A 27647-nucleotide genomic window follows, 5' to 3' on the forward strand; every position below is an offset into this window, starting at 1 on the left:
AAGACATACTTTTTAACTGCTAAAGTAACTCTTTGTATCTTTGTGTGAATGTAGGCAAGAATGTATGCTTATATGTATACATATAATATTGGCATATATGTATATGTATTATACTATGTATTCACAGAATACATAACACACACACACCCCATACATATTTTAGTTACTTTTTTATTTGTGGTAGGAATATTGTCCTCAGAGTGTGTGATAAAGGAATTTTCTATGCTTGGTGCCAGCTACAGGTCGTTCTTCTGTTATCTGTTCATTAACATCAAGGTTTCAAATAGGTAGGCTTGAAGCCTAGGTTTGACATTTCATAAGTTTAACTTCAGTTAGAATCTCTGGCATTCTGTATCATTGGTCATGTCTGGGTTGCACACTGTTGATCCTGAAGTCAAAGGAACTCATTGTAAGTGCGATCACAGTCCTCACCCTGGTGCCTTGTGTTTTCCGCAGCTGCCTGCACCGATACCTCCTGCAGCGGCCATGGTGAGTGCATGGAGACCATCAATAACTACACCTGCAAATGCCACCCCGGCTTCAGCGGACTCAAGTGTGAGCAAGGTAAGTCTTGTCACCTTTTCTTGCACTCAAGATGATAACGCCACCTCATGTCTTAGCTGGCTTTGGGGTTGGGTCTATACATCATCTCTACCCTGTTGTTATGGTACAATGTTGTGGTTAAGAGCAGTGACTATGGAGTCAGACCTTTTGGGGTTCAAATCCTAGGTTGACCAGTTATTCATCATAGCACCTCGACAAGAACTTATTCAAGCTCTTGGTCACAGCTTTCTTATTGTAAAATGAGGATAATATAGTACCAAGTTCACAGGCTTAAGGTTCCATAGTGCCTGACACAGAGGAAATAGTCAATAAAGCGTAGTTGTGGCTTCTAGGGTTCTTCCCACCCATGCGAGATGAGACACCAGCAGACTGGGGTTCCTTTTTCAGTTGTGACTTGTGAAGCTCAGAGAGACCCTGAGCACGGACGCCTGGTTTGTAGCCACCCATTTGGGAACTTCAGCTACAATTCTTCTTGCCGGGTCAGCTGTGAAAGGGGCTACCTGCCGAGCAGCGCGGAGCCCACGCAGTGCACGTCCTCCGGGGAATGGACTCATCCTCCCCCAGTCTGCAGGGGTAAGTCTCTCCCAGGATGCAAAGGACATTCTCTAGCTCATCTCTCATTGCCCCCATTTTTTATCCAACTGATAACATTTTCAAAGCTCCAGGGAAAGGTCTTTGGTGGTGGTGTTTTTAATAAAACTTGTTCTCTCGGCCAACATAGACATGACCAGTATAGTATCTGCTGGGGTTGAGAAAGGCCTTTATTCTATGTTTCAGATGAGTGTTGCTGAGGCTCTGCTGATTTGTAAGGAAGAGCATACCAGCAGTGAAACTCTGGAAATCTTGAGACTTTCTCGGCTTCTTTACCTGTTTCACTTTTCCAGGCAGTGGGACTAACTTAAGATCATGATAGTCAAGCAGTCTTAATAGCTCTTTTTTTTCCCTCTCAATCTTATCTTTCTGGACCAGAGAGGGGAGAACAAAATCACTCCTTCAAACCTATTGGGCCAAAATAAATGAATGTTTTATGTATGTCAGGATTGTTTTTAATCACAATTAGTCACAAATTCTGAACTAGAATCTATTATTGTCTTCAGTTTTTCCTTAACATAAATGATAAAATAGATCAGAGATCACTCATCATGTAAGTTTTACATTAGTCAAAGTAAAAACTAATCAGGGAAGACAGAAATATCAACAACACAGAGTATATATCATTCTGTAAAATTCATGGTCTCTTCCCAATCCTCAGTGGTCGAGTGTGATGCTTTGACAAAGCCTGACAGTGGGGTCATGGACTGCTTGCCCGGTCTGGACAGCTTGCCTTGGAACACAACCTGTACATTTGGCTGTGAGGAAGGATTTGAACTCATGGGCGCCCGGAGCCTTCAGTGTACCTCATCTGGGACCTGGGACAACGAGAGGCCCACGTGTAAAGGTAGCGTATCTGCACACGAAGGCTCCCTGGGGACTCTCCTTTTCTCAGTTCATACTAGCAATGGGCAAGCCAGCCCTGCTGACGTAAATGGTCCATGTGTTACAGCTGTGACGTGCAGCGCCCTCCACCAGCTTCAGAATGGCTCTGTGAACTGCAGCTCTTCCAGCGCAGGGAAGTTTGCCTTCAAGTCATCCTGCGACTTTACCTGTGACGAAGGCTTCACGCTGCAGGGGCCGGCCCAGATTGAATGCACAGCGCAAGGGCATTGGACGCAGCAAGCCCCCGTTTGTGAAGGTACGCCCACGAGCCCTTCCTTTGCACTTTCTTAAAGAGCAGTGATCTTCAAACGGGCACAGTGCAGATGAAACCAGATGCCCACTTTAAGCATAGAAATCAGATTTCATGAGCAGCGCTTGTCTGACCGTCTTTGAGATTCATTGAAAAGAACCAGTGCTTGACCAGGGCAAGCACTGGAAGAAGAGTGAATGCTTTGCTGGTTTCTTAACTGTACTGTGCTAATATAACTTTATAGCCACTGGCATGGAGTAGGCAGAATTCCTAATGTAAACCATTTCAGCCATGTTAACAAGCAGAATAGTAAGAACATGGCTTGGAACTAAAACATTCATCATACCTTTCTTCCCCCAAAGGTCATAACTAGCAGTGATGAAAATGCTTCAAGTGTGGGGTCGGTTATAGAGATAGTCTTGACATAAGCACTAAAATTTAATTCACTTTCAATCCAGAGCAAGGAGGTTGAAAACAAGTCGATTTTACTATTAGGCACTGGCATTCTCCCTGCCAAAGGTAGCACAGAATGATTTCCTATGGCCAAAAGTTGTCATACCAAACCAAACTGTAAAGCAGACAAATTTTACACAGGGGCCTCTTCTTGTCCTTTCTTTTCTGGCACTATCTGTGAGCATCTGGGATCCATCAGTTGCCATCTGATTGGCAGAATGTTTCTTTTGCATGTTAAGAGAACAGGGCTCAGGAACCAAAGTTCCTGGGAAAGGCTGCCCTTTAATTAGTGCCCTTATCAATGAGGGGATTAGAATCCAGGAAAACCTAGACGTCTTTCCAGTTATTCAGGGAATAATGAAGAATCTTGAGCTCTCCAAGTATTGCTTTGTCCCACATGGACTGAATTGTCAAATGCCCAGTACTCACTCGTTGCACTGATCCTCATTCTGTTATTTCAGCTCTCCAGTGCAGACCCTTGTCTAGCCCAGACAGAGGCTACATGAATTGTCTTCCCCGTGCTTCTGGAAGTTTCCAAAGCGGATCCAGCTGCGAGTTTTCCTGTGGGCAGGGATTTGTGTTGAAAGGATCCAAAAGGCTCCAGTGTGGCCCCACAGGCGAGTGGGACAGTGAGAAACCCACTTGCGAAGGTACAGTCTTTGTTTTTATTTCAATTTATTTTAAAGTAAAAACTATTGAGGATCTTAGAGGCTTGATTGCCTTGAGAAACCTGCTTCTGCCTCGTGCAAACAAACCTCTCAAGTATCCTCTCCTGTCTTCCAGCTGTGAAATGTGAGGCTGTCCACTCACCCCCACGGGGCCGGGTGAGGTATACCCATTCCCCTACTGGTGAATTCACCTACAAGTCCATCTGTGCCTTCAGCTGTGATGAAGGCTTTGAATTACATGGATCAGCTCAACTTGAATGCACCTCTCAGGGACAGTGGACAGAGGAGGTCCCCTCCTGCCAAGGTAGGACTGAGTTCAGACTTTTAGGGAACAGGGCAAAGACTTCTCAAGTTTCTGAACCTAGATTGCTCCAAGGGGCTTGATCCTAAATTTTTACATGGTTAAAATGAAGTAATATTTATAATTTACACGTATGGGGACTGTTAAAGCCTGTTTTAGAAGTGTCCCAGTAGATTTTTCTTAACCTTTGCCCATGTGCCTATCATTTTTAGTGGTTCAATGTTCAAGCCTGGCAGTTCTTGGAAAGGTCAATATGAGCTGCAGTGGGGAGCCTGTGTTTGGCACCGTGTGCAAATTTGCATGTCCTGAAGGGTGGACCCTCAACGGCTCTGCGGCTCTGACGTGTGGCGCCACAGGACACTGGTCTGGGGTGCTGCCTACCTGTGAAGGTGATACATTGATTGATGGAGGTGGCCTGGGGCACTAAAGAGAATAAGGAGAACTATCTTATTACAGCAATTATCTATTCCTCAAGTTCAAACCAGAAAGGTGGCCCAGGGTAACAAGTTATGAATATTGAATTATATGGGGATGGAGAGAGACCAGAGGTGGCATGTCCGTGGAATGGGTAGAAATATGACAGCTGGAAAAAGGAGACCTAGGGAGGAAAGGAGGAGGGGGAAATAGAAAATAATAAGGTGGGGGTGGGTAGAGAGCACACAACCACAACTGATTGCAGTATTAACCAAAGTATGTGCGGTATGGTGAAAGAACTTGGCAAATCAAAGTTCAACCTGGCAGCTGGAGGAGAGAGAGCCTCAGAGGTGGTTTTGGGCAAAACTAAAAAACCTTTAAAGCAACATCTCTGCTCCATGTTTTGAATTGGTGGCTCTTGTGCTCCCAGTAGTCAGTGTACAGAGAAAAGGCCAAATAGTCAGGACAGAAAGACTTTAAGTCAATTCCCTCTCATGACGGTCATTTCCTTCTTGTTTCCTTAGCTTCCCCTGAGTCCAACAATCCCTTGATAATTGGACTTTCTGTTACTGGAGCATCCATCATGACACTGACATCATTTCTCCTCTTGCTTCTGAAATACTTGCGGAAGAAAGGTGAGGGAGTCTAAGAATGCACTCCACCAGGGTTTTCAAAAATATATATTTTCCCCATTGATGAGTCCTGTTCTCTCTTGCACATTTAAGTGGTAACTAGAATCTAGTTATTAAACAGTCAGAAACCACAGTGTAATTAAGCAGAAGTCTTAGAAAAAGAGTCTGTAGGACAGCTAAGTATGGAAAGAGTTTTGGGAAATATAAATGTTAGTTGTGCTAACCCTGAACAACTCCAGGGGGTGTTATTTACATTAAATTTGACGATGTCCCCTGGAAGTTGTGCAATGAGACTGCCATGATTAGTGCTCTTGAGAAAATGAATAAAATGCTACCTTAAGAGATTTATTTGGAATACAGTCTTAAATTTGTGACTATCTCATAAGGGATATGCAAGGCCATCCGGCCATACTCCTGGAATACTTAAACATTTTTGAACTAAGTTCTGACATTTAAAAAATAGGAAATTTTACAGAAAAATTCAGATTCCAGATTTCTCATGAAAACTTGAAAGCTGAATCTGGCAAGATGACCCCATAACTATTAGGTGGTATTAGGAAGCTGGTGGATATACACTTGGATATACACTTGGCATTTTAGCCTTGGTACCACCAAGCAGTGCTTGTGTTCTGGTCATTACAGAGGCCTTGAGGCTTTGTGTTTGCAACCCCTGCTGAATCAAGTCATATTGTATGTGGATTTGATATGTTCTTAAATGTCATTTGGTCTACTACAATCATGGTTTTCTTTTCTCTTGCAGTCAAGAAATTTGTTCCTTCAAGGTAAGTTGCATTCTTGGGCAAAGCATGCCATTGAACAGTCTACATATTTTTCTCTCTCATGCTGGAGAACAGGGCTTTATTTAGTGTTCTCATGTATTCCACAGCAGCTGCCAAAGTCTTGAATCAGATGGAAGCTACCAGACGCCTTCTGACCTCATTTAAGTTCAAGAGAATCAGGTAAGACTTGAAAGTCACATAGGGTTATACGAGAGGTGTCCTCTCTACATGTTCTATTTCTCCTTGAACCCTCCAAACCTGCCAGTGAGGGGAAAGAAGGGCAATCATCACCTTCGTAGTATTTTACAGAAACTCACTTCATGTCTTATAGAAGGAGAAGAATAAAAGATCTGGCTTTCCTGAGTTATTTTATTTATGAAAGCATAATGATAATGATGACGATAGCTACTTCTTATATAGCACTATATCCCAGGAGCTGTTGCAAGCTAGGAACTGCATGAGATGGGGCTGTTATTATATCCCTCATCACAGATGGAGAAAATGAGGCACAGAGAGGTAACCTGTCTGAAATCTCACAGCTAGTAAGTGGTTGAACCAGGGTTCAAACCCAGATAGCCTGGCTCTAGAATGTGTATTCTTAACCATTCTACTCTTCTTTGTGAGAATTAGAACGGGCCACCAAGTGCCTCTGAATAATTTTTTTTTGGATAACATTTTTTGGGGTTCAGTTTTAGGTTTACAGAAAAACTGAGCAGAAAGTACCAAGAGTTCTAACATATTCCCTGAACCACTCCTTCCAGTTACCCCTGTTGTTAAATCTTACCTTAGTGTTACACCTTATGGGAGTAACATTATTGATACATTATTATCAATTAATGTCCACATGATCTCCACAGGTTACAGAGGAATCCCTCTGTGCAGCCAGTGTGTGCGCAGTGGTCTGTACTAGAATGTGCATTTTGTAGTCATTATCACTACACAGAATACTAAGTATTCTGATGACACGCATGCTTATATTTGCAGGAACACAAGTGCATCCAGACCTAGGGTCATACTCTGAAGACAGCAGAGGCAGAGGGCTCTCCCTGGGTCTCCGGCCCTTCTCGCCTACACTACCTACTGCCTTGACAGCTGGGATCAAGGCACCCACCATCAAGGATCCGTTGGGCAAGGCCAGCCTTCCACCAAGAAGACTCGATTTTCTCTTTCTGAATTTCAGTATCAAGAAAGTGCTGGCTACTGAAGGGAAGGCTCGTTTTGTTCCAAACAAGAGGAAGAGACCAAGACTATGGAATCTCAGATTTCCTTTCCTTGATCTCCCTTGCTCACTGTGGGATCTCAGTGGAGAAACAATATTTTCTGGCTTTCTTTTGCCCTGAGAGTGTTTCAAATGCTGTCATGGGGATGAACCATAAGTATCAAGAGAAGGAACAAATGGGCCAAAATTATTCTAACTTGAAAAAATGACAGATTTTTAATGCCCACTGGTGATGGCTTGGAGGCATATGGTTGTGAATGGTGCAAATCCTACTGAATGCTCTGTGTGAGGATTGCTAAACACAGTTTTAATCCCTTTTGTCCCTATGGGATTCAGTGTTTTTTTCAAGGTTTCTTGAAGACGGTGGCCTTATTTGAAACAAATGAAGTGTAATCTTCTACAATTCTTAATCCAGTACCGCGTAGTAGAGACTTAGAGAATGTGTAAATATTGTGAACTATGATAGAAGTTACATATCCTTGATTACCACGTGATTGTTTCTTAACGAATTGTTACATCTGTAGTAAATTTACTGCAAAAAGGGCACCTGTAGTCCCCCAGCATAATGTTAACTAATATAAAGTTATGAGTGTTTTACTATAGTTGTTCTAAAAGCGTGGTATCAGGACAGTAAACTCTGAGTGGAAGATTTGTATATTGTCAGGTATTTTTTCAGAAATGTGAGGTTTCCGTGATGAAAAACTTTCAGGAGACCAAATTTTCTGATGTGATAGAAGCTCCAAATACAAACAAACAAAGGTACAATTTTAATGAATGTCTTTGTTGAGGAACAAAAAATGTGGAAATGTGGCCGGGCTGTGCTTTGCTACTCAGATGGCTGTCAGAAGTGGTGTGTAAACTTTTGTATAGTATGTGCAGTTTTAAACCCGTAACAGGAACTCACCACGTGAGAGATCCATCTAGTAGATTTTTAAAAAGCAAACACGTCAGATCATTATTCTCTGTGTGTTTTATTCTGTGTGTTGGTGTGTTCTGAAAGAGAGGAACGTCTGTGTGAGCAGGTATTTATGTTTATTTATAAGCAGATTTTAAAATTCCTAAGGAATCTTCAGCTAGCATTTGATCACTGGCAGCGAGAAATTCTTGGTCAGTCCTTGCCAAAGATGCGCCGGCCTCAGAGTGTGAGAATCGAAATTCTCCCACACCTCCCTCATCTCAGTATGTATTGAAAGAGGAGTTTCAGAGAAGGGCTGCACAGTGAGCGTGGCCTACAGTCCATGTGGGCTGTGACAAGGATCAGAACAGGGTGGGGGTTTTTGTGGGACGGAAAGACCTTTGGGAAAAAAAGAGACAGAGAGAAAGCAAGAACAACTGTTGTGATCAGGCTACGTAGGAAACGAACTATTATTTTCTTTGAGATTATCTGAATATAAATATATATACTGCATTAGAAATAGCTGTGTGAAATATAAATGTGATCTGTGTTTGAGTTTTATAAGGTGTTTTAAATTGTGATTTAAAATATTTTACAGTTTTTTTAAACTATGTATTTATTTAAGCTTATCTCAAATCTATTGTATTTGATACCACACCATGAAGCTGGACAATAAACATGTTTATATTTATCTCTTTGTATAGAGTCGTTCTTAAAAAATTAATTTAGCTGAAACTCACATATCATAAAAGTCACCCTTTTATTTTTTAATTAATTAATTAAATTTGAGACAGAGTCTCATTCTATCCCCCTGGATAGAGTGCTGTGGTGTCATTGTTGCTCACAGCAACCTCAATCAAGCCGTCCTCTTGCCTCAGCCTCCTGGGTAGCTGGGACTACAGGTGCCCACCACCACGCCCAGCTAGTTTTTCTATTTTTAATAGAGATGGGGTCTCACTCTTGCTCAGGCTGGTCTTGAACATCTAAGCTCAAGTGATCACATGCCTCAGCTTCCCAGAATGCTAGGATTATAGACGTGAGCCACTGTTCCTGGCCAAAATTCACCCTTTTAACATATACAAGACTTTACACCTATTGCCAATGTCTAGGTCCAAAAAATCTCCATCACCCCCCAAAGAAACCCTGTGCAATTAGCACTTATTCCCCGGTTTTCCTCCCCCATATCCCCTGGAAGCCACTAATTTACTTTCTTTCTCTATGGATTTGCCTAGTCTGGAAATTTTGTATCAACAAAATCATACAGAATGTGCTTCTTTCACTTGCCATGTTTTCTTTCTTTTTTTTTTTTTTTGAGACATAATCTCACTTTGTGGCCCTCTGTAGAGTGCTATGGCATCATAGCTCAAAGTCTTAGGCACAAGCAATCTTCTTGCTTTAGCCTCCCAAGTACCTAGGACTATAGGTGTTTGCCATAATGCCTGACTTTTTTTTTTTTTTTTAAGAGACAGGGGTCTCTTGCTGAGGCTGTTCTCAAACTCTGGAGCTCAAGCAATCCACCTGCCTGCCGTGGCCTCCCAGAAGGCTAGGATTACAGGCATGAGTCCCTGCGCCTGGCCTCACTTGCCAAGTTCTTAGGGTCCACCCATATTGTATCTTGTATAAGTGTTTCACTCCTTTTTATGGCTGAGTAATATTCTATTGTATAGATGGGCTACATTTTGCTTGCCCATTCCTCAATTGATGGACTTGGGGTTGTTTCTGCTTATTGGCTATGGTCAATAATATTGTTATGAATATTCATGTTCAAGTTCAATTCATGCTTTCAATTCTCTTCCATACCTAGCAAGAGAATTGTTGGGTCGTGTGATAACTTTATGTTTATTTTTGAAGAACCACCAAAATATTTTCCAAAGAGGTGGTACCATTTCACAATCCCATCAGCAGTGCACAAGGGTTCTAATTTCTCCACATCCTGGCCAATATTTGTTATAGTCTGTCTTTTTTTTATTATTGTCATCCTAATGCCTCTGAAGTGGTAGACATTCATAAGGGCTCTTACACTCATACTGTAAAGATTTAAAGAAAATACTAAAATATAAAAGAAATTGTTTTCAATTCCAAGTTGCTCAGATTAACTGATAGACCTTCATTAACATTCCAGACTCAGTTATTCAACAAGATTTGAGACAGAGTTCTTTTCTTTTTTTTCCCTACCCCAAATATGTGCCTTCTGTCTTCTGGAGTAGTGTTAATCCATAGGCTTGCTATGTACCAGGCCAAAAACCAACTGATGAATCTCATTGCTATTAGAGAATCAACAAAGAAAGAAAAAGGAGGAGCAGGGGAAAAAAAAGAACACTCACCTATAGTTTATGGCCAAAAAGGAATTTGTTTATTCATCTACCGTTTGTTTGGCTGACATTTATTGAGTGCTAGATGTTATGTTTCCGGATGTGTGGTGTGAAAAACCCTACAACTATAATATTTAAAATTGCTTGCTTTAAGTAAAGAGCTGAACTTAAGAAAAAGAAAGAAAGTCTCATACAAAGAATTGCTTAGGGCCCAGAGACCCAGGCCATGGAAGACTTCGTAAGGACTTTAGATTTTACTCTGAGTGAGACAGAAACCACTGGAGGCTTTTGAGCAGAAGAGTGACATGATCTGGCTGTGTGCTTTTGAGCTTGTTGTCTTCTCCCCCTCTCCCTCCAGGGCCTGCCTCACCCACCGCTTGTCCTTAGCCTTCTCTGCTCTGTGTCCCAGGAGGCTGACTCCTGTGGACTGATTGTCCAGTGATGGGTGGGCTGGCCTCCAGTTGTTTTGACTAAGAGGCACATGAAGGAAACAGACAGTGAGGGGAGAGAGAGGGCAGGATATTTTTTTATTCACTCTCCGCTTGCTTCAGTGCTCTGCGTCTGGAAGGAGCTGTACACTTCCTGCTTTTCATTAAGGGAAACAGGTCTCACCAAGTTTCAATAACACAATTTCCTCCCCTTGACTCTTTAGCTCCAGGGATAGCAATAGCGTCTAGCCGCTGGTCTCTGGATGCCTCACTTTCTTCTTGGTTGTTCTCCTACCCTTGCCCAGCAAGTGGTCCCTCCATTTAAGGCTCTTCAGTCGGTGAAGAATTTACCCATCTAGGATGAATTCTGTCTCTGGCTGAGCCTCTGAATGAAATACAGTTTAATGGAATCTTCCTTAAGTTGAAGAAAAGTATAGAAGCCTGAAGTCCAGATAGGAGGGTTTTGTAATAATACAGATGAGAGATGATGGTGGTTTGGACAGTTAGTAAAGTAGAAATGACTGAATGCTAAAAATTTTTAAAGTAAAGCCAAAAAACTTTCCTAAAATATTAGGCACGAATTGTGAGAAAAAGAGAGAAGTCTCAGATAACTCCAAATGTTTTGGTAAGTAACTGGAAGGATGGAGTTATAATTTACTGAGATGGGAAGGGATATGGAAAGAGCCCTCCAGGATTGGAGGAGAGATTCAGAAGTTCAGTGTGGGATATGCAAAATGTAAGAGGCTTATTAAACAACTAACTAGAGATAAAAAGTAGGCATTTGGCTGCAGGAGAATGGTGCTGGCTATAAATATAGATTTGCACATCATTGGCCTTTAGATGGGCAAAGTTACGAGAGTAGACTGGATCCCCAAGTCAGTGAGGGCAGACAAAGAACAGAAAAGCAGTGATGCCTGGAGCACTCCAAAGGTTTGGAGGTTGGGGAGATAAGAGAAACTTAGCACATGAAACAGAGAAGGAATAGCCAGTGAAGCAGGAGGAAAACCAGGGGCTGGCTGGTGAAATAAAATGAGGATAAAGAACAGGTTTGGTGGGTAAGCGAAGTGTAGGACCTTGATGAGAGCCGTCTCAGGGAGCTGGTGTGGTGGAAAGGCTGATTGGACAAGGTTCAGGAGACAATGCGAGAAAAGGACTTAGGAAAACAAGTCCAGACATTTCTTTCAGGGTATAGTAGGAGCACTGGCACTTTCAGACCCATGAAAGTTTTGTCCACACTTTACCATGTCTTCAAGCTCTTGCCAGAAATTCAGCTTAATGATCAAGAGCGCAGGCTTTGGAACTGACCAGCCTACGTTCAGAACCCCATCTGTGTCTCTCACTAGCTATGTGGCTAAGGCAACTTTTTGAAACCTCTTTGAGACTTTAAAATGGAGATAATAATAGTACCTACAGCAGAGTGCTATTACAAAGACTAAATGAAGTGATAACTATGGGATCTGAACTCTGTGGCTATTACGGTTGCTATTATTATTATCATTCTAAAAATGCAAATTTGATGATGTTGGTGACTGTCCTTCATCATACACGTCCTACACACCTATGCAGTCACATCTGCTTCGGCTTTAGAAAGCGCCACTAATAAGTATCTCCACTAGGTGGCGAGCAAGGAAAGAGAGATGAGAAGGAACTGAAATTGGTACAGGGTATTAATGCCTTCTGAGAGATTTCTTAATTAACTTTATTCATTCATACTGGAGGCTTCTGTGGGATGGCAAGCAAGAAATATGACAGGGGACATAGTAGGTCTCTGGGGAAGAGCCAAAGGTAAGAGGAAGAAAAGAGATGCTAGATAGAATTAAAAGCTATCTACCGATTAATGTCCCCGGGGACTATGTACACCTGTTAGTTTGCTCTATGGACATTTGGCAGATGTCATAAATTTGTCCAAAAATACATGTTTGACTTGAGTTGTTTGCAATTTCGAGGAGTCATCTACCATTAGTAACCAAGAATGAGCTGAGTGTTCATGAAAATGTAGAGGAGTGGGGGTGGAAAAGAAGGAGGGGAAAGAAAAGGGAACACCAGAACAGAACAGAAAGAACAAGAAGGCGGAGAAGAGGAGGAGGAGGAGGATGAAGAGGTGGAGGAGGAAAAAGAATAGTTAGAGAAAGAATGGCAAGGGGAGGAGGAAGAGAGGACGAGGAGGAGGAAGGACAGAAAGACAAAGGGAGAGGAGGGAAGAAAGAGAGAAGCCAGGTGTGACCTCTTCTAGGCCAGCAGCTCTGGTTTGCTCAGGGGGAGGTGATGGAGGCCACTCTGGGAAGGGGGTGGGGTCAGAAGAGAGAGAGGAGGAGGAGGAAGGGGAAGGTGCCCGGAGCGGGAGGGTGTGAGACCGAGTTAGAGAGATGATAGTCAGCCAGCCTCTCTCCTGACACCCAGTGTGATCTCTCTGCAAGGGCCCAGAGACCCCTGGTCCACAGGCTGGAAGGCTGCAGAGGAACCAGGGAAGGACGAGCCAAACCATGGTGAGCCTTTCAGCCGGAACGGTTTCCAGATGTGTGGACAGAAACGCTTGGGGTGGCAGATGCAGGTGGCAAGGAGTAATCCACTCTATGTTTGGTTTTAGAACGATAGAAACTAAAAATGCTCTCAGCATCTCAAAACTGTGATTCTAGAATCGTTCCTCTCAGAGGTGCTGAGTTCCTCTCCTTGACTTTGTCCCTGGTGAGATTTTAGAAGAGGGAGATTGAAATCAGCACTTTTGCAAATAAACATTGTGTTTACCTGAGAAGTGATACCCTTCAGAAAATAAGGTTTTAAGTGTGTAGAAGAGCTGGGATTTTGTCATGTTAGCTGCTCAAAATGTTATTTCTTTTTATTTGTAGAAAAAATGAAATGAACTGTTTCTTTCCTGGTGTCTGTTTGACTAATTTTTTTTAGGTATTTAAAGCATTGACCCATTATGATCTAGTGTGGGGTTATAACAATGAATAATTATTAATAATTCATTAAGTACCATGAATACTTTAAAACATATACATATTAATTGTTAAATAGTTTGACCCAATAGTTCAGGAAAAAAGCAGATACAAAAATTACTGAAATGTAGAAAACAATCAGAGCAATAATGAATAGCAACTTCAGATGAAATCATGAAAAATAACATAAAACAAAACTCTGCATCGATTTCGATGTGAATTTGAAATTATTCTTTCCTCCATGCCTGAGAAATACTCAGGGGACATGTGTGTTTTATTTTGAACATTAGAGAAATCACAGTATCACCTCAAGGTGCTACAGATTTGTGGTTAAGAGTATAAATCTAAATAGAATTTTGTATTTTATTTGCAGATACTTCTGCGGAAATGTCAGAGCCCTCCAAGGCACTCATGGAATTTCTTCAAGTTGTGGGTCTGGACTATGCTCTGTTGTGGTATGTTATGATATTTATATATTGCTAAGCCTTTTTACTTATGTTTACTTTTCCTAAACATCTAACGGGTGTCCATAGTGCCAGGGGACATTAATCGGCAGACAGCTTTTAATTCTATCCAGCATCTCTTTTCTTCCCCTTACCTTTGGTTCTTCTCCAGAAACTTCCTAACCCTGTTTTCACCTGCCATATTCCTTGCTGACTATCCCACAAATGCCTGAATTAAGAAATCTCTCCTAAGGCACTTACAATCTGTACCCAATATTTAGCACCCTGTTTTCTATTAATAGTTCAATGTACATCAATGTCATTTCTACAATTATAGTGTGACATCCTTAAGGGCTGGGACTGATAGTTTTTTGGTCCTTTTTCCATCGATGTGACAAGTTTTATGTCTGAATCTTGAAGACTGTTCACTAATCGCTTTGAACTTTCTTACCTATATCCTTAGATTCTTCTTCTTGTTCCCTAGTTAGGATTTTCAGCTCTAGCCAAACGAACATGCTCACTCTGCCCTTCACACATTCCTTACATGATGTCTGCCTTGCATCATATTGGAATCTAGTGTTATTTTCACTCAACAAATATTTTCTTAGTCTCTGCAATAGGTAAACCCTATCCCAGGCACTGAGGATGTAGCGGTGGACACAATAGTTTCTTCCCCTTAGACTTACTTTTTAGGGGAATGTTCTTTCAAAACTCTGTTCAAAATATTTATTTTATGATGTTATTTACCCCCAGTCATATCTGTTCCTAAGTTTTCGGTTCATTTCTGATATATTTGATTTGATTAAGATAAATTATAATATATATATTTTACATGTGTTATATTCCTTGTTTAAATCCTTATGAAACTGTAAGAAGTGGATCTGTATTTTATTTGGTCTTTCTCCAACGTATTTGCCCTACACAGTAAAAACTCAATGTTGACGGCTATGAAAACTCTTGCCTTACTGTATAACAGTGGTTCACATAGATCATTCTAGAATGTTATGCATCATTTTGGAGTCATTATGTAATTATGTATTTAGTTAGATTTGTTCAAAGCTCTCGCATTCGGAGCACCAAATGTTTACTAAATACTAAGGATGTTCATGGCATTTAACAACCAAAGATAGTCAATATTTTGTGTATAGAACATGATCTAATCAGTGGTATAATCCTGTATCACTTGGCTTTGTAAATTGCTTTTTTAAATTATGCAGTTAGATATACAGGGTGGCCATAAAGTTCATGTGCAATTTAAAATTCACAGAACTTTAAAAAGTTCTCAAATGAACTTTTATGACCACCCTGTATAAGAATTGGGCTGGGCTTGGTGCCCGTAGCTCAGTGGTTAAGGTGCTGGCCACATACACCGGGGCTGGTGGGTTTGAACCTGGCCTGGGCCTGCTAAAAACAACAATGATGACTACAATAACAACAAAAATATAGCCAAGCATTGTGGTGGGCACCTGTAATCCCAGCTACTTTGGAGGCTGAGGCAAGAGAATTGCTTAAGCCCAAGAATTTGAGGTTGCTATGAGTTGTGACGCCATGGCACTCTGCTGAGGGTGACATAGTGAAACTCTGTCTCAAGAAAAAAAAAAGGGTTGGGCTGTACACGAGGTTTTCTTAGAAGCTGTTCTTCCTGTGATAAAATATTACCTTTTTTATATGAAAAAGATTACTTGAAAGTATGTCATTGCTCTTTCTGTCTTTATTTTGCTTCTTCCTTGGGTATATATGTGTTGGCCTTTAGGCAATTATTCCAGGATAAAAAACTAGACTGCAAATTTTAGATGTATTTGATATTATGCTTTAAATGACTGATAGCCCCTAAGAAAATGAAATATAAATTTCTAAAATATATTGGTTAAACAGCAATTGAAAGAATGTTGGGAAAAAAATATTATGAAAATAAATCTAGAAAGCCACTAAATTTGTCTAAAATAGAACTCTAGGTAAAAGGCATTGTGTCTTCAGGCTAGAAGGTCTAGATTCTATTTCAAATCTGCAAACAACAAACTGTATGAGCTTGAGATGATTACTCACGCTCTCAGGTTCTGTTTCCTTCTGTTAGCCGTGGGCTGAGCCTGGATTAGGGCTTGCTGGTTCTTTGTGGCTATAGTATCATGCATGTCTACATGGTTCACACTGATGTCTTTCAGATTTCCTGGCGTATCACAGAACTGACTGCTGGACTTACCATTATTCCGAAAGACCCATGAGCTGGGCCAGGGCTAGAAAGTTTTGCCAGACAAACTACACAGATTTAGTTGCCATACAGAACAAGGGGGAGATTGAGTACCTGGAGCAGACGTTGCCTTTCAGCCGTTCCTACTACTGGATAGGGATCCGGAAGGAGAAAGGGGTATGGACATGGGTGGGAACCAACAAGTCTCTCACCAAGGAAGCGGAGAACTGGGGTGATGGAGAGCCCAACAACAAGAAGAGCAAGGAGGACTGTGTGGAGATGTACATCAAACGGTCCAAAGACACGGGAAAATGGAATGACGATGCCTGCCACAAACAGAAGACAGCCCTCTGTTACACAGGTAGGGAGTGATGGCATGGTGGTGCTGCCTTAGACTCAGGAAGGGCTGGAATTAAGAGAATAGCCAGAGTAACCCCACGGAAAGTCTGGGGCATGAGAACAGTTGCTAGTTCATTCTAAAATATTTCCAGTCCTTTATGGAAGCTTGAATCATGTCACTTCTGAGCAATTTTGGTATCTAAGGCAAATCCCTACCCCAAAACTAGAACCCTAAATTAATCCCAGTTGCATCAGGGTAAGAAGTGTGTATGGGAAGAAAGGAGGGAGAACTGGACAGTCAGGGCCCCTGCCAGGGCTGGGGAGTGGAAGGAGAACTGAGCCAGTTGGGGGCACATGCTCACGTCACCTCAGTTTCCTCATGGTAGAGTAGGGTGCTGGGTGCTGCGTGGCTCCATCCTGGCCTAATCTTACAGAATTCTATATGAAACATTGCACTCTCTTTGGTATAAAATCTCTTATAACAATTCTAAAATAGAATTTTTCCAAGTCCTATTTTAACTTGGCCTCTTATGAATTAGACTCTTCTATTTTAGCAAGTTTGGACTTTTCAATCTTAATGCTTTCTATAAAGAAAGGGATTGCCAAGCAATGATCACCTGCAGGAAGGATTCAGGTCAGCTAGGTCATCATTTAACTGCTTATTACATGAAAAATAAGTAATTCCAAGAGTTTCACAGCAGCTCTTTTCCTAAGTATCACAAGAACAGGAAGACAAGCATCACATGTACTCAGTACTAATTTGAAACTTCTAGATTAACAACATCATGCTCACAGGAGGGAAAAATTCAATTAAATCCAAGAAGGGGGAAGATGGGGATAGGGAGCTCTTACCCAGTGGCAACAATTCACGGGTGCATGGCATACTTCCTGTGTGAAGGACACAACTACAACTTAAACTTGACCTTACAAATGCAAATAACATAACCTAATCGTAAGTGCCCTCATATTAATAGAAAAATTTTAAAAAGTTTCAATGTATGCCACTGTATTTCATGTAAATGTGACAGAATACTAGTAATTTCATTTAAAAAGCAAATAAATGTCTATGGCTATATGACCAGTATATTTCATAAATACAAATTTTAGCATATCATTTTTATGCAGAGGTGCCAGGAATATACGAAGAAATCCTGTTTGTTAAAAATAGTGTCAGACAAAAACACTGTCTATGTCTACAGAAATGACTGTGAATACTACAATATTGTCTCATTAAATATATATATATTTTTTCTGATGTCCTTAAAGCTTCTTGCCAGCCTCAGTCGTGCAGTGGCCATGGAGAATGTGTGGAAATCATCAATAATTACACCTGCAGCTGTGACCTGGGGTACCATGGGCCCCAGTGTCAGTTTGGTAAGTCTCTTCCTTTCTTTGTTTCTTCCTGGGTAAAGACACAGGAATCATTGTAGCTTATGATGGAAGTTGATTGGAGCAAAATGCTACCAGTCTTTCTGAGAAATGGGAAGTTTCGATCAGAAAGTTCTGTTTTCACAATGTTGAAAGATTTTGTAAAGATTTCATAAGTCAGCATGAACTTTCAACTCACTTCTGAACAAGTCTTTTTGAGTACCCAAAGACACATGGCATTGGGATAGAAGCTATAAGGGTTACAATAAATGGAATTAGGCATGGTAGAGTCCTCCTCTCAAGAAGCTCCACTCTAATAAGCTTATTAGATTAATTAGAATTCTGAAGTCTGAAAGAATTGATACCACTTATCATTAGGAAGGTGACTTACCCAGAGGCAATTTTGCTTGTCTTTCTAGTAGCGTCAAAATACTCATAGTTCTTCACACTTGCCTTTGTGCTTTGTGTCACACTGACTCTGCTCATGGCCTTCCCTCTCATTTTGCACGTGGATAACACATCTTTCCATCTTTAAGACATATTTCAGGTTCCATTTCTTCCAGGAAGCTTCCTTTGGACCCCAAGACGGGTGAAGTATCCCAACTCTGTGTTCTGCTAGGTCCATATATTTCTTTCTGCTTCACCTTGCATTTCTTGAAGTCACTTGTTGACTTATTCATCTATCCTGATACTGAAAGCATCTTGAAATCAGCAAGTGTCCTATTTATCATTACATCTGTGGGATTCAGACTATGCTTGGAATACACCAAGCTCTTGCGTGTGAGCCTGGATTGATCGGATCATTTAATTTTTTAAGAATGATATTCATAAAGAATGGAGAATTAAATCCAAATTAAATTTAGATATTAATCAACTGGAATAGATCTAACTCATTTCACTCAATCCCTGAGCCATAAATCTTTCCCAATATTTTACCCTTACCATATTCCTGAACTCTTATTTTTTAATCCTTTTATCATTGATATGCCCTTCTCATGACTTTCTGAACATTTTACTCTTTTCTGCTTCTTTTCCAACCTGTGATCATTTCTCCTGGGATCTTTTGTAGGCATTTATCTAACCCCATAAACTATCATTCTCAGCCTTTGTAGCTTATCTCTTGCTCTTCTAACTCTATGTGTCTCCCTGGTCAAATTTACTGACTTTTATGGACTCACAAATCAATGTGATCTTTAGTCTGACACATCTTTCTCCAGCTCTGAACTTCAAATATGCTAAGGATAGCCTTTGAAATTTTCACACGGCCATCATCCCCAGACAGCTTTCCCTCATGTATTCACTTTCTCAGTGTGTGGAGCCACCTTTTACAGGGGAGTACTGGGATGAGACTCTCTTACTACTCCTAACATGTATTCAAGGTTGCATAATTTTTATGACTTATTATTTTTCTAATGTGTCTCCTACATGTCAAATCTAACACCATTGCCTTTATTATCTTCTGCCTAGATTATTGCAGTAGTCTCCTAGATGAGTTCCCCAACTTTAAATTTGTGTCTCCTATCAAATATATTATTCATACCATAGGCAGGCTGATCAATTAAAAACAATCAAAACATCACACATATGTGATCACCCACCCTTTAATTTTAACCTATCTTTAGTCCGATAAGATAAAATCTTCTCCAGGCCTAGAATAATGCTTGATGTACAATAGACACTCATTATCTCAATGCAAAAGATAACATTTTGTTTTAGCTCCTATCTTTCTCTGTAATCTCATATCATCCCCAACTTTAATTTGGACTTATATTGTGTGTGGAAAATAAAAGAATTCTTCTAATTCCTTGAGTCTCTTCTTCATTGAAATCTCAGCACTATGTCACAATAGTGGCTCAAATTTGACAGAGAAGGAGTAAGACACAAGAGTTGTGATATTTGCCCAAATGAAATGGCAGGGTCTGAAATGTGAAGATTTTGATTTCAACTCTTAATTTTATAGCAGAGAAGGGAAGTAGATACAGTTTCTGGAGAGGGTGTCACAATTAGACAAGCTAAAGTTGTAGAACTGAGCTGGAGAGGATGAAGATAGAATTGAAGGCAAGAGACTTCCTAAACTTTTATCTCTCCCCTGGTAAAGAAGACTGATTTTGGAGACCCACTCTTTCTCTGAACCTCCTCCTTCTGATATTCTAATATATTATGGGCCTCTAATGTAAAAGTTATTTTCCAGTTAAGCTGGTTATTCCCACTTAGACTCATCTGGATTTAAAAATTCTCTCCCCTGGGCAGCGCCTGTGGCTCAGCAAGTAGGGCACTGGCCCCATATACCGAGGTGGTGGGTTTGAACCTGGCCCTGGTCAAACTGCATCAAAAAAATAACCAGGTGTTGTGATGGGCACCTGTAGTCCCAGCTAGTAGGGAGGCTGAGGCCAGAGAATCACCTAAGCCCAAGAGCTGGAGGTTGCTGTGAGCTGTGCCGCCACAGCACTCCACCAAGGGTGACAAAATGAGACTCTGTCTCTAAAAAAAAAAAATTCTCTCCCCCAGTAATGTCAAAGATATTACAAAGACTAGCTAATGACTAATTAGGACTTCTTATGAACCAGGCTCTAAGATTTTGACTTACATTGATTGAATTGCATTTTTTTTTGCCAGGCTGGGTTTGAACCCACCATTTCCAGTGCCCTACTCCTTGGAGCCATAGGCACTGCCCTGACTTGCACTTTTGTCCCACACCAGCTCTACGAAGTTAATACAGTTATCATTATTCCTCTTCTCTAGATGAAGAAACTGGAGTGTTTAAGCAGCCAGGCTTAAAGGCACTTAGGATTTACATTCAGGCATCAGGCCATCTTTACAAATCCCAATATTATTTCTCTCCTTTTTAAAGTGGTTCAGTGTGAGCCTTTGAAGGCCCCAGAGCTGGGTACCATGGCCTGTACTCACCCTTTGGCAAACTTCAGCTTCAGCTCACAGTGTACCTTCGACTGCTCTGAGGGAACAAAATTAACTGGGATTGAAGAAACCACTTGTGGACTATTCGGAAACTGGTCATCTCTAGAACCAACCTGTCAAAGTGAGTAACTGTAGATTACAGGCTTTGTTTATAATCTGAGAAAATTCAATAGAGTTGTGCTCAGAAGTCTATATTCTCTTGTGGAGAATAATTTATCCTAACTTAGATTATACTGTGATACTTTTCAAAAGGGTAATTCTTTTTTAAAATTATAAAGAAAAACTCTCAAATAAAAGATAAAAGCCAAATGCTTCTGAAGCCATTTCACAGTGTGTCTCATAATTAACAGCCAAACAGCCTGGTGATGGTGTATTTTTTAATGTTTCTCACTGCTGTGGTATAATCAGTCTTGCTGAACCCACTCTGGTTCTTCTCCTTTCAATAACACCTATTTTATGTGGTGTCCTACTTAACACCAATTTCCTTCTCAGGGGAGTAGAAGTGTTTCTTGATTGTTTTATTTTGTTTATTCTTAAAGTCATCTTTTACTTTTCCTCCTCCATGAATTCTCGGAAGAGTAACAATTGCTGTGAAAAACAAAAACACAATTTTTTGAACTTTTGAAACTTGGAATATGGTAGAGTTTTTTTTTTTTTTTTTTTTTTTTTAACTGTCAAGGCTATCCTCAGATAGGAGAAAACTGGTGACACCTGAATTTGTGAAGTTTTGGTTACATTTTCTGCATTTGGGCTCCTGACTCACCAATTTAAGTAGTTTAATTTTCAAAAGAATTATCAAAAGCCTTTATTGGAGCCATAGAGTTAAGTCATCCTGCCTACTAAATTTTGTAGAAGTTGGACTTGCTTCAGAGAATTGGGATGTTTTCCTAAGATACTTGGGTAGACTTTAGGACAGGTGAAAAGGTGGGAATTCTCCACCTTCACTGGGAGTATTCCAAAGGGACCTGGAGACAGAGGTATGTGGCCTGGCACTCCCAGCAGAGTGGAAAGGTTACCATGGCTGGGACAGCAGCCTGGAGCAGCCATCCTTCCCCACAGTGGTTTTCTGTGTTCCCTTGGCTTCATCCCTGACTCATGATCCACCATTATTTTCAAGAAAATAAAGTCTGGAAGCATAATGAGAAGAAATTTCTAGAAATTAGGGATTTCTAGATTCATATGGGTAGTTCCACAGTTGAGTCAGATAGCTTTGGCTAAAAAATTTTTGGTCAAGGGAGGGTCTTTACTCAGAAATATTTCTCTTTTTCCCCCGTCTTTTTTATGGAAGTGATTGGGTGTGAGCCTCTATCAGCACCAGATCTGGGGACCATCAACTGTAGCCACCCCCTGGCCCACTTCAGCCTTTCCTCTGCATGCACCTTCAGCTGCTCAGAAGGAACTGAGTTGATTGGGGAGAAGAAAACTCTTTGTGAATCATCTGGAGCCTGGTCAAGCCCTAGTCCAATATGTCAAAGTAAGTCAAATTTGTCCTGATATTCCAAAGATTTATAGATGAAGCTGATAGATGCGCAGATGGTGGGAACAGACACACTAAACTTTAAAATTCTGTTTTGCTAAATGTATGTGGGCTAAAAATAAATTTATAAACATTAACATACTATAAAATCTTTGCTATTCTTTCATCCTCCTTCAATGACAGCCATTTCTTTTTTTCATTCTTAGATCTTCTCATCGTAACTCTTAAAGTCTAAACTGTCTCCATTGATTTATTTCTTACCCGTTCTTCTACTCATTGCCATCTGGCTTCTCTGTCAGTTCATTGGAATTCTCTATCAAGATTTCCAGTGGTCACCTTAGTTACTCAGATACTGTATACTTCGCAATTGCCACTAAGCTAATACCACCCTAATCTGTCCATATATAAGAAGGACCATATTTCCATCACTGACTCACACCACCTGACTCAGTGCCTGGCAAGAGGTGCTAAAACAAATTCATGTTAAATTAGCGTGAGAAAGAATAGCTGCCTATGCCCAACCATGAGATCATCTGCATGGATAACAAAGAGTAGGCTCTGTAGAAACATCAGGGAAGCTGGTCTCTGTGAGCCCAGTGCCAGAGAGTAGAGTAGAAGAGTAAAGATGGCAGGGAGGCCTGTAGCAGAGGACTGAATTTCAGGCTGTTTCGGGACATCTCCCTTGAAGGCCTAGTCAGTGGCCATTTCTTCCTTTTCAAAGCATCCTTGAGCCAACAAATGTCCTCTCCTTGAAGCCTTTGGGAACTTGACCCATCTCTCCATTATATGAGGGCATGGGGATGGAAATACCTTGAAAATGTTTATGAAAGTAACAGAAAGAATTAGGGATATAGTTAGACCCTATACCAATATCTAAAAGTAGGTTCCTTCAAGTGGTTGTGTCAGAAGATGGATACTTTTCATATGTGTATTTTTCAGCGAAGGCCCCCAAGTGAACTTAGTTCACACTTATGAAAGGATGTATAAAGATTTCTTTTACTTATTTGTGAAGGAAGTAAAGGGAAGTGGTAGGACTATATAATTTGAAAATAGATTAGCATAGGTCCTTGGCATTTAAAGAAACAGCGTTAGTAGTTTCCTTTGACATGCTATCCAGTTCAGATCACTGGATTTTATTTTTCCTGATGTTGTATTAGGTTTTTTAGCTCCTCCCTGTGTTTCAGAGTTCCAACCATTGAACAAAGCCATGGAGCTAAATATAGTGATGACCATATCTTGCCAAGACTTTTAGATACATTCCCAGGAATTCCATGAATCACAAATCTGGGGATTGAGATAGAGAGGCTGGTCCAGTCTTTACCCTGCTATAGACTCATCAGAGGCCTTCCCACATCAGTTTCCTCATCTGTCAAATGGCACCAGATAGGTTATTGTTGCAAGAAGTAAAGAGGGAAAAGGTCAAATATCCTGAGATAGACAAAAGAGGTAATTCTTGTGGTCTCATGCTATGTGCCTTCCTGGTTTATCTTTTAGAACTGGATAGAAGTTTCTCAATGATCAAGGAGGGTGACTACAACCCCCTCTTCATTCCAGTGGCAGTGATGGTTACTGCATTCTCTGGGTTGGCGTTTATCATTTGGCTGGCAAGGCGATTAAAAAAAGGTATGTGAGTTTAACTTCATATGAAAATGATGTGACTGTAAAGTGAAAAAGAAAAAAAAAAAGAAACCCACAGGAAATTAAGTATGACAGATTCAACTGAAGCAGGATGCCAAGCTTTCTGTTCTATAGACATGGGTCCCTGGAGGCATGAAAATCAGCCTAGTACACACCTTTGTTAAAACAAGCTGGCTGATTTTTGCTTTTTATTTGACAAACCCTAAAAAAATGCTCATTGTTTTGAAGACTTCTTGCGAGGGGTAATAGTAAGTGAAGTATACTTATGGTGGTTTGCTCTTATTTAATTCTGAAAAAAATATATATACTCTCTGTGCTTTAAGAAGCTCCATACCTTGGATTTTAGTGCTACAATTCCACCAAGATATGAATCTCATGCTCACCAAGATTTTCAAGGCACTGTTTACAAAAACCTGAGTTACAGACATGGCAGGCTCCAGAGACATGAGAGTTGCCAAATCCTGGGAGAAACCCCCAGGTGTTCTCCCCAGTGTCTACTCACCAAGGTCACAGCTTATATGCACCATTCATGCTTTCCTTACACCCCAACTGGAGAAGAAAAGGGAAGGAGGAAGACTTCCTTGAGAAGTAACTATCTGTTGCCTGGAATACTGGGTAGAATTCTACCAGAGAAGAACACCAGCATCACTCCCTTTATCTCCTCTTGAGTGTGCCCAGGTCTTAAAGTGGGACCAGCCTGCTGGTTACAGCCCTGCAGTTTGCAGCCAGCCCTGGGTGCACTGCCACATTCTGCCAAACTCCCTTGGCAGAACCACTCAAGACTGGACATTGGACATTGGGCAGCTTTTGAATGACCTCAGAATAACTGCTCAACCACCGTGCTGCCTTCCCGTGGGGTCAATTGATTGCCATTTTATTTCACTTCCTTCAAATTAGTTAGTATATCTTCTGTTCAATGAATACACTACGAAAAGCATGCCCCCATCCAGTTACACAAATATTAGCTATCAGTCCTTAACGATCTTCCACTCCATCTGATGTTTCATCCAAATGTCAGAATTTAGGGTGCTAGACTAGTTTTCCAACCAACCCAGAAAGACAGTGGAGGGTGGCATTGCTGATGTGCAAGAACATCATTAACTACAACCTGAGATCACTGAACAGTGAACATGTCTCTGCTCCTGCTCTTAGGGGTTGTGTGGGAATTGGATCTCACCATCCTATAGTACTATACAGTTCTGAGTCCTTATGTACTGCATTAAGGCAAAGGAAGAATGACATTTTTCTCCTACCATTGCTTATCCTTTCCGTTGAGACTCCAAACCTCATTCCAACAGTCCTTCCTTTCTTCCTCCTTTGGGTGATGATGGCAGAACTGAGGAGTAGAGAACAGAGTGGGTAATTGCACACTGCCATTGGGATAAGGTAGCTACTATCCAAATACATTTAAGGACCTTGGAGCTGTAAGTCACCTTAATGAGGATGACATTTATTCCCAAATTCCCAAATCCTTTAATAAATGTTTATAGGATCAAAGTCACTTTATTTAGTGTGGACACAGTTGTTTTAGAATCAGGGGTGAGAAAAGCAGTAGGGTTGTTTTTAAATTTTTTTTTTTTATCTCTGTGTCATTTCTGTACAAGATCTTAAACTGATAACTTGAAAATTGCATGCTCCTGCTGTGGGAATCAGTGTGGGGCAAACAGGAAACAGATAACGGGCAGTTAGGCTAGTTACAGTTATGCCAACAACAAGACCAGAAGCCCCAGAATGATCACTTGCTGTGTAGGAGAGTCAGGGACTTGGTAACACAACATTTAATAGTCTTCACTTATGAAACAGCTTCTAATATCTCCGACTGACAGATGATTTTATATTCTAAAAATCTTAGTTAAAAGTTGTTTTTTTGAAAACATGAAGAATTCCCCCCTCCTCCATGATGATAATGATAGAAATGGTAGCCAGGGTCTCAAACTAAACCTAAGAGCTTTTGGAAAACATGGTATAGCTCATGTATTTTAAAAAGTACAAAAATAATAAATCTGAATATATGCATTATTCATCTAGTATGAGATTTTTATAAGCTTTATTGGGTTATTTGGGTTCCAAAAGCTAGAAAAAGTGGATGGGTAAATATAAGAGCCTGGTGGCCAATGAAGTGACCAGAATCCTGAGTCCTGTTCTGTCTTCAGATGAATCTTCTGAACCTGACCCTTTGGCTCTTGCCCAGGTGTCTTGTATCTAAACTTTAGCTCCTTTTTTCTAGGAAAGAAATACGGGAAGATTCCAGAAACATGTTCCCCTGTGCATTGTTCCTCTGAAAATGCTTTGTGTTCCTAGCCTTGTTGCGCTCTGATCACTCACTACCATTGGTAAATGAGGCAAACTGACCAACTGTTTAGTAAATAAGGAAAAATAGGCAATGGTGTTTTAGTTCAACTCCCTAAAATCCCAAATCAGCAGATGCCAGAGTCAGAGATAAGACTCCCACCCAGCCATGTGCCCTAAAACCACTGGTATTCAGATTCATCAGACTCTGTTCTTTTCCCCGGTTGGAAGCATTCTCCCCCTGAACCAACACACAGGGTTAGAACAGAGTGTGAAACTGAGCACGTGCCCTTTACTTCCCTTTTCTACAAAAAGAAACCCTCTCAGTAGAAGCAGATTCTTGCTGATCTATTGTTTGTTTCATTGTTCCTAAAAGAGAAAAAAATGCTTACAGAAAGATACCCAAAGGGAACTTGAAATTAATCAGACTTGGTTGTCCTTGTTCAAGTGCATTGGGCTCATGTCATCAGCAGGCTGAATTTTGGGAAAAAAAGACTAAGATTTCTCAGTGGAAAAAAAAATCATAAAAAAGAAGAAAAGTGTGTTAGTTCTTGAAAATAATTCAGTTTTCCATAAGGAATAATTATATTTGAGGAATCATTGGGATTGAGGCTGGTTGATTAAAAGAAATTATTTGGAGGTAGGAACGGAATCCTGCTTAATAGGTAGAGAGGTGTGAGGCACTATGATTTTTGTGTTCTAGAAATAGGAAAGAGTATAACATTGTCTTAAAAAAATAAATTAATAAAATAGTGATTTCTAACACTTTAAACAAATGAAAACAGTAAGTGGACACTGTCTTTAAGGGTGAGGCCCTGGCCTAAATGCTTTGAATACATTTTATTTTGTCAACCCAATGGGGAAAATACAATTACTGTGCCTTTTTTGCAGATGAAGAAATTGTGGCTGAGAGAACATAAGTAGCTGTTCAAAGGCACACCACATGACAGGTGGCAAAACAGGCCTTGTACTTGGGTGAGGTAATTCTAGAGCTCCAGCTGACAGCCAGTGAAATATATCGCTTCCTAAATGATTATTTCTTTTCAAAGAGCTTTTTCTAAATAAAATTATTTATTTATATTCTGCTTTTTTTTTTCAAAAAATGTAAAACAATACAAAATGCAATCAGTATATCCAATTAAAATGAGTGATGATGTTAAAAAAAAAAACAGCCAAATTCAAATTTAGGGTCCAAAAATAAGTATCCAAGTTGAAGTTAGGGTACAAAAATGAGTGCTGCAAGGTCTTATACAAGGGAGAGGAGAGTGTCTCAGATCTGGCTTTGAGTTTCTTTGCAGCTAGTCAAAGAAGAAAGTATAACCAGTTGTGATATTTACCTGTATGGTGAGATTAAAAACAAATTCGTTACTTAGACCAGACTGTGCAATTCCTACCCATGAGACCAGAGTGAAATTCTCATGAATTCTCATGGAGAAGCCACTGTGAGATACAAGGTAGTTTCACAGTGTCAGCAGCTTCAGTCCTTTAAAGGAGGAATCGACTGGTAAGATGGCCCAGCAAATTGGGGAGGAGTAAGCACGTGCTGGGGCATGTTGGGTCCGAGCAGCAGGCTGTTCAGCCCAGACTTCTGTCTTTATGAGCAGCATAGGGAATGGAATGGAGCCCCAAGAGGCGTCTGCATCGACGCATATGTTCTGT

General features: G+C 40.6%; 3 protein-coding genes across 3 annotated transcripts in view; 2 read left to right on the top strand and 1 right to left on the bottom strand.

The window, feature by feature from the left end:
- Positions 1-6541, top strand: part of SELE (selectin E) — an 8226-nt gene extending 1685 nt beyond the window's left edge. The window contains exons 3-13 of the mRNA XM_003785716.3: positions 457-564; positions 952-1137; positions 1817-2002; positions 2108-2296; positions 3205-3393; positions 3527-3715; positions 3925-4101; positions 4651-4761; positions 5519-5540; positions 5645-5717; positions 6522-6541. Of these exons, the coding sequence (XP_003785764.1) occupies positions 457-564; positions 952-1137; positions 1817-2002; positions 2108-2296; positions 3205-3393; positions 3527-3715; positions 3925-4101; positions 4651-4761; positions 5519-5540; positions 5645-5702 (1415 nt within the window). The 3' untranslated portion in view covers positions 5703-5717; positions 6522-6541. The remainder of the gene's footprint in view (positions 1-456; positions 565-951; positions 1138-1816; positions 2003-2107; positions 2297-3204; positions 3394-3526; positions 3716-3924; positions 4102-4650; positions 4762-5518; positions 5541-5644; positions 5718-6521) is intronic.
- The window catches only part of CUNH1orf112 (chromosome unknown C1orf112 homolog), a 128005-nt gene that overhangs the window by 96384 nt on the left and 3974 nt on the right, over positions 1-27647 (bottom strand). Inside the window, exon 2 of the mRNA XM_023510724.1 lies at positions 24953-25035. Within this exon, the coding sequence (XP_023366492.1) occupies positions 24953-25035 (83 nt within the window). The remainder of the gene's footprint in view (positions 1-24952; positions 25036-27647) is intronic.
- SELL (selectin L) overlaps positions 12753-27647 on the top strand; it is a 21434-nt gene continuing 6539 nt past the window's right edge. The window contains exons 1-7 of the mRNA XM_012802729.2: positions 12753-12877; positions 13704-13785; positions 15936-16322; positions 17567-17674; positions 20520-20705; positions 21873-22058; positions 23556-23684. Coding sequence (XP_012658183.1) covers positions 12875-12877; positions 13704-13785; positions 15936-16322; positions 17567-17674; positions 20520-20705; positions 21873-22058; positions 23556-23684 — 1081 coding nt within the window. The 5' untranslated portion in view covers positions 12753-12874. The remainder of the gene's footprint in view (positions 12878-13703; positions 13786-15935; positions 16323-17566; positions 17675-20519; positions 20706-21872; positions 22059-23555; positions 23685-27647) is intronic.

The sequence above is a fragment of the Otolemur garnettii genome, unplaced genomic scaffold, assembly GCF_000181295.1.
Source record: "Otolemur garnettii isolate 467f Iridium unplaced genomic scaffold, OtoGar3 scaffold00016, whole genome shotgun sequence".
NCBI classification, from domain to species: Eukaryota; Metazoa; Chordata; class Mammalia; order Primates; family Galagidae; genus Otolemur; species Otolemur garnettii.